This window comes from Topomyia yanbarensis, chromosome 2, assembly GCF_030247195.1.
Source record: "Topomyia yanbarensis strain Yona2022 chromosome 2, ASM3024719v1, whole genome shotgun sequence".
Taxonomy (NCBI): domain Eukaryota; kingdom Metazoa; phylum Arthropoda; class Insecta; order Diptera; family Culicidae; genus Topomyia; species Topomyia yanbarensis.
In genome coordinates, this window is record NC_080671.1 from 106,697,210 (window position 1) to 106,709,847 (window position 12,638).

At 37.9% G+C, this 12,638-nt stretch overlaps 2 protein-coding genes and 1 non-coding gene across 4 annotated transcripts; 2 read left to right on the forward strand and 1 right to left on the reverse strand.

The window, feature by feature from the left end:
- The first annotated feature begins 7,944 nt into the window (after nt 1-7,944).
- On the forward strand, nt 7,945-10,032 carry LOC131679125 (tRNA N(3)-methylcytidine methyltransferase METTL6-like). Its single transcript, XM_058959715.1, has 5 exons — nt 7,945-8,949; nt 9,174-9,218; nt 9,414-9,464; nt 9,654-9,702; nt 9,911-10,032. The coding sequence occupies exon 1, from the start codon at nt 8,070-8,072 to the stop codon at nt 8,940-8,942; it is 873 nt and encodes a 290-aa protein (XP_058815698.1). The 5' UTR covers nt 7,945-8,069; the 3' UTR covers nt 8,943-8,949; nt 9,174-9,218; nt 9,414-9,464; nt 9,654-9,702; nt 9,911-10,032.
- LOC131686484 (small nucleolar RNA snR60/Z15/Z230/Z193/J17) lies at nt 9,499-9,599 on the forward strand. The gene has a single exon (XR_009305137.1). It is a non-coding gene; the product is annotated as a small nucleolar RNA snR60/Z15/Z230/Z193/J17 (small nucleolar RNA).
- Nucleotides 10,033-10,701: 669 nt separating the features above from the next.
- On the reverse strand, nt 10,702-11,801 carry LOC131679128 (gamma-secretase subunit Aph-1-like). Of its 2 annotated transcripts, none has more exons than XM_058959720.1 (3): nt 11,665-11,801; nt 11,339-11,610; nt 10,702-11,282 (listed from the first exon to the last, which is right to left on the reverse strand). In XM_058959720.1, exons 2-3 carry the CDS (start codon nt 11,558-11,560, stop codon nt 10,785-10,787), a joined length of 720 nt encoding a protein of 239 aa, XP_058815703.1. In that variant the 5' UTR covers nt 11,561-11,610; nt 11,665-11,801; the 3' UTR covers nt 10,702-10,784. The 2 variants fall into 2 exon arrangements, with proteins under 2 accessions (XP_058815703.1, XP_058815704.1); XM_058959721.1 differs by having other exon boundaries at nt 11,339-11,578; nt 11,665-11,737.
- Nucleotides 11,802-12,638: the final 837 nt, after the last annotated feature.

The window sequence follows — 12,638 nt, forward strand, 5'->3', positions numbered from 1 at the left end:
CTGTAGCTTACCTACGCTTCGTTTTGCCGGAAAACACAATCTCATGTGCCATTGTATCAGCTAAAACGAAGGTAGCTCCGCTCAAACCGCTGTCGATACCTCGCCTGGAGCTGCAAGCCGCTATACTGGGTGCTCGATTAGCTCGCTTCATAGAGGAGAACCACAACATAAAGATTGACGAAAAGATTTTCTGGTCAGACTCAAGAATCGTTCTGGCGTGGATTAGATCTGACAGCAGACGATACAGCCAGTACGTTTCATGTCGGATAGGAGAAATTCTCACTCTAACCGAAGTAGACGAATGGAAGTGGGTACCTACTAAAATAAATATTGCAGACAAAGCTACGAAGTGGGGTTATAGCCCAGGCTTCAACTGGAAGCAATGGTTTACTGGACCTGAATTTCTGTATCTTCACGAACGCATGTGGCCGGAACAGCCAAATCTTAAGAAAATGCGCACAGAAGAAGAGCTTAGACCTTGCTACGTTCATTTAGTTATACAAGAACGTCCCATTATACAGTTTGAACGGTTTTCCCGCTGGAAAAAGCTGCTGCGAACAGTTGCATATGTATACCGGTTTCTCTCCAACGCAAAGGTGGCTCGACAGTCGCGCTCCACAGGATGCCTTACGCAAGACGAAATAATTGCTGCGGAAAACTCTATTTTGCGTTTATGCCAACTAGAAAGCTATCCTGATGAATGTGCCATCCTGAAGACAACGCGAGGACAGGGTACTCTTAGTAAGAGCAGTCAGCTATACGGTCAAAATCCTATATTGGATGAACATGGTGTTATCCGGCGAAATGGGCGAATTCCAATGGAAGTGAATGTTGGGTTCGGTGTGAAATATCCCATCCTTCTTCCCAAGCAACACCGAGTCACCCAATTGTTGCTGGACGATTATCACCGAAGATATCACCACGCCAACAACGAAACAGTTGTGAACGAGGTAAGGCAAAATTTCTATATTCCTCATCTTCGAACCACTATAAGAAAAATAGCCCGACAATGTCAGAGATGCAAAATACAAAAATCCCAACCAATAACCCCAATGATGGCACCATTACCAACTGCGCGATTATCCGCATTCGTTCGGCCATTCTCCTACATTGGCTTGGACTTTTTTGGACCTATATTGGTTAAATCAGGGAGAAGTGACGTGAAGAGGTGGGTGGCACTGTTCACTTGCCTTACAATAAGAGCAGTGCATTTAGAAGTCGCACACAGCCTGAGCGCAGAAAGCTGCATTATGTGTTTCCGAAGATTCGTCGCACGACGTGGAGCACCTTTGCAGGTGTACTCAGACAATGGAACCAACTTCGTGGGTGCTGAGCGAATATTGCAGGAGCAAATTCATCGCGGGCTGGCTGAAACATTCACCAACGAGCATACCAAATGGGTTTTCAATCCACCATCAGCTCCCCACATGGGTGGTGCATGGGAGCGAATGGTATACTCAATCAAGACGGCAATGTTCAGTATAGACAGTGGAAGAAAGTTACACGATGAGGCGTTCCTAACGCTGTTGGCAGAAGCCGAGAGTATCGTGAACTGCAGACCTTTAACATACCTCCCCTTGGAGTCAGCGGAGCAGGAGGCTTTAACTCCTAACCATTTCTTACTGGGAAGCTCAATTGGAGTTAAACAACCGGCCGCAATCCCAACGGATTCACGATTGGCCCTTCGATCTAGCTGGAACCAGATTCGCCACCAGTCAGATCTGTTCTGGAATCGGTGGCTTCGCGAATACCTTCCAACTATATGTAGACGAACAAAATGGTTTGAGGACACGCGAGCAGTCGAAGTGGGAGATCTGGTATTCATCGCAGATGGGAAAAAACGGAATAATTGGATACGTGGAAAGGTGGTAGAACTTAGGCGAAGTACAGATGAGAAAGTTCGTAAGGCACTGATCCAGACTACGACAGGCATTCTAGTGCGTCCTGTGTGCAAGCTGGCGATCTTAGATGTTCAAGAAAATGGTAAAACTGCTTCCAATACGCAGAGTTACGGGGGCCGGGATGTTACCATCACCGAATCGCCAGGAAAGTGTACAGGCCCTTTGAAAGCGCCAACCAAGACGACGCTTTAAATAGTTGTCATCAGTACGGTTTGGCAGGAGGATGTGAGGTCGATCGTAGTGTCAAACAACAGGAAACAATATTGCGAGATTGCGAATTATTTACGTGTTGCTAGTGAACCGAAACCTAAAGCTAGTGAACTATACTAAAACTAAACCTATACTACATTATATCTTAATTGCTAAAAGCTAAGCTAAACCTATAAGTAAGTGAAAAAATGAAATCTTAGTATCTAGAAACCTTAAACTAATAGTTACCTAACTAGGTGGGCGAACCACGTTGGATTGAAGACCAAGTGTCGATTGCCAAGAAGGCCACTATACATTGTATTTGCGTGAGTTGAAAACAGACAGTAGTATCGATTATATCAAGAATGAATTTATTATAATCTGATTGATTGTAATTACAGTTAATTTCACACACTCCGAGTTGGATTGCTGATCCTTAAAAGTACTTGGGAGAAGAACACTAAATTGTAAGGTACACACATTAAAATCATAACCTTAAACTAATTTGATGATTTCAGCTTGAGCTGACAAATAAATTGCTGCTAACAGAAAGTGATACTTCTTGTTTATCTCAACAAACATAACCTTTGACACTTTCAGAACAAACTCAAAATGCTGAAAATAAATAGCTGGCAAATGATCCTGCAACGTCTTTAAATTTACAGTAAGTTTAAAAATAAAACAATAAAATTATTGAGCTTTATTTTTATTAACAAACATCAACAGTAAATATTTTCTTCTATATTCGTTGTTGTTTCAACTGAATCATATTGTTGGACCAATCGTGTTCACAATATTAGATCAATAATATTGGCAATCGTTTCAACAATTATATTGTTGATTCAACCGATGATGTGATTGAAATCTAGAAACGTCAAAACCAGAATTTATTATGGAAATAACAATATTACGGATTGAATCAAGTATTGAATATTATTAGCCCTGAGATAATAATAATTATTGTTTAGTTTAAACCAGAATATTGTTATATCTACAATTCATTTTTCTGCGTGAATTGAGCTATTTCCAGTATCGAGCAAAGAACACAATTTTCTTCATATTATTGTGAGCTCGTCCCAACATCTTGAGCTGGGCAAATCGGAATTAGCTAGTACCGATAATTATGAGTGGCATAATGAATGACCATGACCATAGGAGAATAAAAACATACCATATCGCATATGGTTGAAACTACCATACAGGATGTGAACTTGTTCAAATATATTTGATTAATTTGAGTTGTTAATTTTATCACAGACTAACAGACATAACACTATGAGGGAATTCCCTCAAAAAACATCGATCCGACAATTTTCCCAGAACACTAGCTCCACCTTTTATTCACAGTCCCAAACACTCATTTACTGGTGGGTTACCCAGGTTTGGGAACAATTTTTCACTAGTGGTCTATCCCCCATATGCTTGTTCATATGTCAGTGGCGCCATAATTTCAAATGTGGTCACAGTCCTAACTACAAATATATTTAAAATGACCGTTAAAACGGGCGAAGCTTTGTTTTTGAGTGTTATGTCTGTTAGTCTGTGATTTTATGTCCAACAAAGTTATCATCAAGTAGTACAGTAGTACCTTAGATTGTACCATTATTTTACCTAGTTAATTCATCAATTTTTATGTGCTTTTGCCATAACAAAAATTATGTGCATAACATTATGATCATAGTCCAAACAATACACCTGTGTTGTGGGATATAGTAACCATTTCAGGTGTTGCTTTTATAATGTTCCTACAATATAAACTTAGATTTTATTCAATGAGTATAACAATAGTTCTACCATATCCCCAATAGTAACGACGAATTCGTAATTCGTTCAATTCATGCACGAGTCTGCTCCAAAATTACTGTTCTTGAAAGAAAACTGTCAATGGATGTTTTATACATTGACATAAACTCAAAAATGACATTTCTTCACAGAATGAATTTTTCACATTTCGGACCCTTCCACACTAATTTGGACAGTGTTCCAAGCATATTTTGGACACACTGAATGTGACAATATATTTTGGAAACAGAGAAGTTTTTTCTACTAAACTGACCTACTGACTCGTTCTCCTTGCAGTATATTCAATGCATGAAAGAAGAACATAAGCAATTCAGTGACTGCCAATCAAAAATAGTACATTAATCTTTATATGGAAGGCTGACTGCATGAAGTATTTTTTTAGTTCTATCATTTTTAGAAATAGAAAAACTTTCGGTACAATTAGGTTACTGCAGACTTACCAAAGCAGCATTAAATGTTATGCAATAGAGTTAACAATAATATATTTCGTGTAACAATTCATCTATAGCAGTATTATGGAGTAATATCCTCAAGTGGATGATAAATCAAGGTTCAAAGTTTGTCAGGAATCTTCTTGTACTAAATATTAATTTTTAATTATTTTGTTTACGAGGTGGCTTCTTGTTATTCTTTCTAAGCTCAGAACATTTGAACATTTTATTATTATTACCCTAATAATTATTGCACGATATTGCTCTAAACGCACAAATCGGTTTTTTGCTCAAGTACAATCATTCTTTTTTGCCAAATTCTACCTATCATGCTGCCCTGACATTGTATTTGACGTTTACGTCACTGGGGAGCAATTAAAGGGGGCTTAAGGGTTTCAGCGTGAAAATTTTTTGCGATTTTTTTGGAACTTTGCCTGAAGCGAATTGATCAAAACTTTTGTACATTAGTCATCAAACAGCGAATTGCAGACCTTATAAAATACTATTTCCAACGTCGGAAACAATTTGTGTTGAATTGTTCCCAGCCGGATTTCTGTGTGAAGAGTTTTAAATTCCCGTGATGTTTCCTGCGGTTGGGTTTACAGTTCAGGAAAACTGTCATTTTTGTGTGGACTCATTTCCCGTCATGGAATTTGAAATCCCGAGCTCCATTTAAAATATACAGGAACCCAAATACCGTAACACGTTTTCCGCACTGTAAGAGCATGTTCAGGAGTGTTTCAGTTCTAGATTCATAATTTTGACAGTTCTATAATATAAAACTGAAAATTTTAAAACTAGAACTTGCAGTCCCCAGCAGCAGTTTTGGCGAATGTTCCATTCAGTTTTAAATTCTTGTCTCGCCATGCCATCAGTGTTACTGCATTCAAATTTATTTCTCCCCAGTCTATCGGGTCTAAATGTCTGTGCTGAAAAATCTGCATGTATTTAAAACACAGTTCTAAACGTGTTTTAAAATCAGTAAGAGCATGTTCAGGAGTGTTTCAGTTCTAGATTCATAATTTTGACAGTTCTAGAATATAAAACTGAAAATTTAAAACTAGAACTTGCTCTCTCCAGCAGCAGTTTTAGCGGATGTTCTATTCAATTTAAAATTCATGTCTCGCCATGCCTTCAGCGTTACTGCATTCAAATTTATTTTTCCCCAGTCTATCGGGTCTACGTGTCTGTGCTGAAAACTTTGCAAGTATTTAAAACACAGTTCTAAACGTGTTTTAAAATCAGGAACAAATAGAACGGCGTCGTATAACAGTTTTAAATTTTAAAACAAAACTGTTCGAAATTATAAAACAAAACGCTCTGCTGGGGATGTGAATGTTTCAGTTCCAGTTCTATTTTGAAACTCCTATACAAAATAAAACACTCCTGAACCAGAGTTTTTAATAGTAGAGTTGCGTAAAGAGGATTGGCAACATTGGACCAATCATTGATCTTTTTTAAATTTTGGCAACCTTTTATTTTTAGTTAAATTTCAAATGACTTCACCTGAACGCTTCAGTTAGAAGTTTACTTTGCGCATTTAAAAATTTTAAATAAAGTGTTTAGTTTTATTTTGTAAAAATCAGTACGATAAATAACATCGTATAAAGAATTTAAGCTTTTTCCGGTTCTCAACTGATCCGCAACTAAGAACGAAATGCATTGATTTTTGCCGCTTGCCGTCTGATTGGGGTGTGAAAAAAACAGTCGAATTTGCAGCGTAAGATAAATATGTATAAGTGGAACGCATACACAAATTTGTCAAAATTTTAGCTGCACTTTAACTATGAGAAATACCTTCATATTTCCACTGTCGGTGAAAGATTATTAACACTACCCAGAGCTGTTCCGGTGTTTGAAATAGTGCCAAATTTGAATATCAGTGAACATATATTTTTTTAATAATTATGTCATTAAGCGAAATATTCCTGGTTTTAAATAATGTTAATATTACATCATTGATTTTTTTTCTCATAATTATAATCACATAATAACGATACTCCCCACGCATACGAGCATTGTTATTCTTCGTGTCCGATAGGTAGACGTTTTGAGTGTTCAATAGGTAGATTTGCTTCAGTCTTTGCGCAACTCGACACAGATCTTTCATTAGGGCCTAAGTCGCAATGTACTCAAATGGAAAAAAAATCAGCTTCAATATTCGGCGAAGGTTTTCTAAATGTAGTTTTTATTGTAGGTATAAATTACTTTATGACCGTGTTTTTCCAGAAGCATTTTTCGTTAAACCTTATGACAATATAACAAAGAATTTAATTCCTATGTGCTTTTAGTGGGTAGAAACTAAAAAATTGCTTACGCCCAATTTGCATCCCAGTCGTGATTTCGCCCTTCAGCAACCACCATTTGCGGAAGGGCTAAACCGTGTACATAATTTTCAGAAGGGCGCGGTAAATGGGCTAAACTGACTCTGTCTTGCTGGGTAGGGCTGGGTAAATGGGCGAGCTTGACAGTATACCTTTTAATAGGGCTCAGCAAATGGGCGCATAGAAACCCAATGTAAAAGAAAGGGCGCGTGAATCTTTTCTTCAAATTTCATGAAAATATCGAAATATTCGAATGTTTATGTGCAACAACTATCGAGTAGACATGATCATAGTAGATATTGCTTATCATTTATATAACAGAATCGCCGTTTATTCTTATATTTGTGAATAATAACCGTACGCCCGCTTCTGTCTAAAAATGTAAGTTTGGCCTTTATATTCCATATGAGAAGAAGGGCCTAAGTCGAAATCTCGAAGAAAATGCATGTTTCGCCGTTTTGTTTTCTTTAATTATACATCGAACTAAAAACCATTTTAACTAATTTTCACCTCAATCTTGTAGTATTTTTGTTGCATAATGTCGTAATAGCGAAAACGCAGTTTGTTTACATTTGCGATTTAAGCCCTAATGAAAAATCTATGTCGAACTGTTCTTTATAAACTGTGTCCTGAACATGCCCTAAACTAGCTTTAGCCCAGTTGAGCTCAACCGGAAATGAACCGGAATTCTGGCTGGTTCCAGTTCGTATTCCGGCTCCAGTGACACAACCGATTCTAGTTAGAATCGGTTGTGTCACTGGAGCCCGTATACGAACTGGAACCAGCAAGAATTCCAGTTCAATCCCGGCTGAACTTTACTGGAAGATTTAGAACGCGAATTCGTCGCGTATGTAGGGCGCGTTTCCAAAGGGACGCACAATATCAAATTATTCAATAGTGCGCCCCTTGTGAATGTAACTTCCGCATCAATGACAGCACAGATTTCGTACCGCTGTAAACGAATGTGAAGCTTTTGACCAGAGATGCCAGATTTGCAGACAAGTCTGCAAATTCGCAGACTTTTAATTTAAGCTGTAGATTTTTTGGATGACGCAGATATTTGCAGATTTTCTAGTTTGGTTGCAGATATTTGCAGATTTTAAAGTTTTGTTGCAGATATTTGCAGATTTTTGAATATAAAGGCTTTTGGTTACACTAGCTTTCCTAACATTTTTTGTTCTTCCCAGACTTTTAAAATTATTATTGCAGACATTTGAAAAAAGTACCTGGCATCTCTGCTTTTGACATTCTGGTGAAAGCACTTTGAGAAATCGTCCATTTCGTTTTGAACCATCGTTGAAGTTGGAACCATTTTTGGTTTTAGTCCGGTTTTCAGTGAGTTTCCGCGATAATTATACAAAATGGTTAGGTGATGTTAACATATCGGAGGTCATATTGGCCCACGTGTTGGTAAACGGACAATGTCAGCAAATGAAGATCCGCATGCGAAACCCAAGCATGGGTCCTTTAATCTCGGCGATGTGGCAACAAGCGCTGCTAAAGTCCTTACCGATGATGAAAAAGCTCACTTGGAAGAGCAGAATAAGCGGATGGTTTCGGATTTCCATGCCCGCAAACTAGAACTGGATGCACGCAAATACTGGGACCTTTTCTACAAGCGGAACGAGACTAGATTTTTCAAAGATCGTCACTGGACAACACGTGAGTTTGAAGAGCTACTTTCCGATGGGAGTGGTATTTCCACCGGAAGCGCGAAAACGTTGCTAGAAATCGGCTGTGGTGTAGGTAATCTCGTTTTTCCGCTAATCGAAGAAGGTCATCGAGATTATTTTGTCTACGCTTGTGACCTCTCGCCACGTGCAATTGAGCTGGTAAAGCAACATAACCTGTATGATGAACAGTACATGATGGCTTTCCCATGCGACATTACCACGGATCAAGTATTCGAAATGCTTGCCGAAAGCAGCTTGAATATAGCGACGCTCATTTTCGTCCTATCGGCGATCCACCCGGATAAATTTGACGCGGTTGTTGGGAACATTTTTCGGTTGATGAAACCTGGCGGGATGGTACTGTTTCGGGATTACGGTTTATACGATATGGCTCAGTTAAGATTCAAGCCAGGACACAAAATAGCCGAAAATTTCTACATGCGACAGGACGGAACTAGGAGTTACTACTTTGCCGAAGATGAAGTGGGTGGCTTGTTCCGAAAGGCTGGTTTCGAAGTGGTCGCGAACAGTTACATCTATCGAAGGACAGTTAATCCCAAGGAGAACATTGATGTACCTAGGATTTTTGTACAAGGAAAGTTCCGGAAACCATTGGGGTGATATCAAGGTTGGTTCAAGTCTTAACTGTTCAATTATAGGGATAACATTTTGGTTTTCTGATCAATATGGACGCCTACATATACTCGGCTCTAAAATGATGATTGTTCTTTTTTCTAAACTGATAATTGTGATTAAGTCTATAAGAACGGCCAGCTGAACTATTCTATAAAAAGCAATATCAGTTGCAAAAAAAGAAATATTCAAAATTCTAATCCAAGTGTTTCCTTACAGATGTTACTGCACCGCTGAGTTACATTTAAATGCGAGAAGACCTTGGTAAGCATCTCATGTAACCACCCAGTTTATTAGATTTAGGTAGACTATGATGAAAAAATGAATCTGATAATCGCTGATCGATTACACCCATTTCAAACATTAAACCAAAAGGATTCTGATAATGTCACGGAAATTCGACTGATTTCATCCAGCTTTTTAAAGTACTAATCGACAAATTTGCTTTTTTTTTTGTAGATTTCTGACGAGAATGTCGGATGGATGGAATCTCAATTGAAAACCAAAAAGGTAATTATTGGCGTGTGCTGCCGATTTGTAAAACAATCTATCAATGATGATGCATAGTTCATTTGACTTATGCAGAATGATAACTAATTTATACTATCTTGAAATTGGTCTTTCACCCCTAGCTGAGAATAGACCGTAATCCAATAACCATAAAATTATTCTCGTCATATTAACCACGTTTTTTTCTAGGATACCTATTGCCTCATCTATAGCGAAATCTTTGCGAATCGATCGTATGGTAAGTTTAATTTTTAAGTACCTCTACATTTTTTCCTCTTTCTGATGACGCATAGTTCATTTGACAAACATTTGGATGATAACAACAAACTTGCATCTTAGGATGCACAGAAATTGGTCTTTCACCCCTATCTGACGTTTTGTTAATAGAAAAACCAGTTTATTCAATTTAGAAGCTTACGTTTTAATACTGTATTTCTTGTCTCTAGGAAATTGCATTTTCGGAGCACCGGAAAGGAAAGAAAACGGCGGTCCCTTTTGATACATGCTACAGACACTAACACAGCAAGAATCTTTTACTTAATCGTAATTATATCATATTTACGATCAATTATTCGTTTTAACTATATTTCAGACATTCCGAAATGGTCCTCAGTAATAAAATTCGATTCCAATTAGCGTCTGAGTAAAAATAATCCTTTATAAAATACAGAAAGAGCAATCCACTCGGTTTCTCGCACTCACTTTAATTCACTGAAAAAATGTGTCAGTTTGATTCTCGCGGGATAATTAATTCTAATTAATTATTCATCTATTGCGGCAAGAGAAATTTCCGAAATATTCCTATTTTGCTCTTCAGATCAGCAAAGAACGAAATGTTCTCGTCATCAATGATCAACCAAAGAGAAAAGCCTTATGCTTCTTAAAACCATTTTTAACTGTTTAAGAATGTCAGCTACAACCTTAGTACTCAAAATCAGGCGCATTTTATCCAATTTTCACGCTGTTTTTCTTTTCGATCGACTTACATCGATGAATCCCATCGAATATACCTAATTGAAGTTATACTATTTTCGACTGCTCAAACATTACGGTTTTTGGGGTAGAGTTTCATGCTATTCTCTATTATAGAAAGTATTATAAAATGCGATATTCGAATAAACCTTTGTTCAAAAGTTCTATTCGTAATGTTGTATTTCGTCCTACATTAATGGATACAAAATGACCTATCTGTACGCAAATTCTCGCTGCTATGAAAATAGCTTTCTAATAGACGCAATTAAGCTTCAAAATAACTTGTTTATTTGGGTATATCATTATAGGTAATACATTAAGAGTTCAAATAAATAAGACGACCGTTGCTTACTTGCAAGTGACAAACTTCCTAAATGAAGCAACATTCCCACCCACCACTCGGAAAGCAATTACACAAGTGATCATCATCACAATGTAGGAAGCGATCAGCGAAACGGCATACAGTTCCTGGCTGTTGAGTAGCGTGATACCGGACACAAACAGATGGCTGACCACGACGTAAGCGATATGATAGTAGTTTTTCAAATCGCAAGCATTGAAGAAAATCACACCCCAAAAGGTGTGCAACAAGATCATGCAGAGAGATTGTGCTGCACTAATCACAATGAAAATGTTCGACCCTGACGTCAACCCAACCGTAGCTGGACCTACTGAATCAGCCAGAATGTTGACCAGCGAAAATGCTCCACTGATAATGCCGAAACCTAGTCCAGCGACGTATGACAAGATGTGCTTGTAGTCTGATATTCGAGCGATTTCAGTTACCTCCTGCAAACCACGTTCCGTCTTGCGCAGCAGTCTATACATGAGATATCGAAAGGCTTCCTGCAATTTATTCATTTAGTTAGAATCTCTATATGTCTGCTTCAAAGTATACCAACCTGTATGAATACGGAACATATTAGACCGAACACTAGCTTGTCCCGCAACGGGTAGACAGCGAACCATACGGTGGATGATAGCAGCAGCGAGACAAGCCAACAGAAGGAAGCTGCTATCAGTATGATTATCCTGATTGGGTCGTGGGCAATTGTCAGCGAAAACATTGCCAATGGAGGTCCAAAAGCCAGGAACGAGCAGCCGAAAAATTCTACCACCGTCATTGCTGGGATATGTTGGACCTAACAGAAATTGTATGTCGTTTTTCAAGTATCTAGAAATATATTACCGCGTATTAGTGAGCAAATAATGCGTGAAAATTACAAACCAATATTAAATTTAATTTTTAATACTATCGTTTTCAGCTAAGAGGTTTTCAGTCATAATAATCTTTGTTGACAGCTAACGCCAGTATATCCAGCGATGCCAGATTTACAGACATGTCTGTATTTTACAGACTTTTGATGTCTTCTACAGACGTAGCCAGAGATCTACAGACTTTTAAAAGGGTAATAATAGGTCTGTTCCAGTACCAGGAGAAACTGGAAGTACTCCGGAGAAAATCGTTCCTGTACTCTCTTCTTCTCTTTTTTCTTCTTCTGGTAGCAAACCGGAGTAAAAAGGAGCAAAGATTTTTTGCTCCTGTTTACTCCGGAGTGACTTCCGTGTACTGGAACAAACCTAATGTTTAGTAAAATTGCGCTAGAATAACTGTTTTCGAATACGAGTGATTCATTCACAATAGAATTCTACTTTCAATCTATTTTTAAAGTAAAATTTTAGTGTAACTACGATTTACACAACCATCTACAGACTTTTACAGACATTTCGACATAGATTTTTCATTAGGGCTTAAATCGCAAATGTAAACAAACTGCGTTTTCGCTATTACGACATTATGCAACAAAAATACTACAAGATTGAGGTGAAAATTAGTTAAATAATGGTTTTTAGTTCGATGTATAATTAAAGAAAACAAAACGGCGAAACATGTATTTTCTTCGAGATTTCGACTTCTTCTCATATGGAATATAAAGGCCAAACTTACATTTTTAGACAGAAGCGGGCGTACGGTTATTATTCACAAATAAAAGAATAAACGGCGATTCTGTTATATAAATGATAAGCAATATCTACTGTGATCATTAGGGTGGGACAAAAAATAGATTCCAGCTCCGAGCAACTTTTTGGGTACCATTTGGGTCCTAGAACATCTGTGCAAATTCATAGCTTGATCCCTGAAACTATATTTTTGCGCCCACTGTTTAAAGTTTACATGGGATTTTATATGGGAAAATTAAC

Coding starts and splice junctions, on each gene's coding strand:
- LOC131679125 (XM_058959715.1), top strand. CDS start 8,070: ATGTCAGCAAATGAAGATCCGCATGCGAAACCCAAGCATGGGTCCTTT.
- LOC131679128 (XM_058959720.1), bottom strand. CDS start 11,560: ATGACGGTGGTAGAATTTTTCGGCTGCTCGTTCCTGGCTTTTGGACCT. Junction 11,283..11,338: donor TATGTTCCGTATTCATACAG/GTTGGTATACTT, acceptor AATAAATTGCAG/GAAGCCTTTCGATATCTCAT.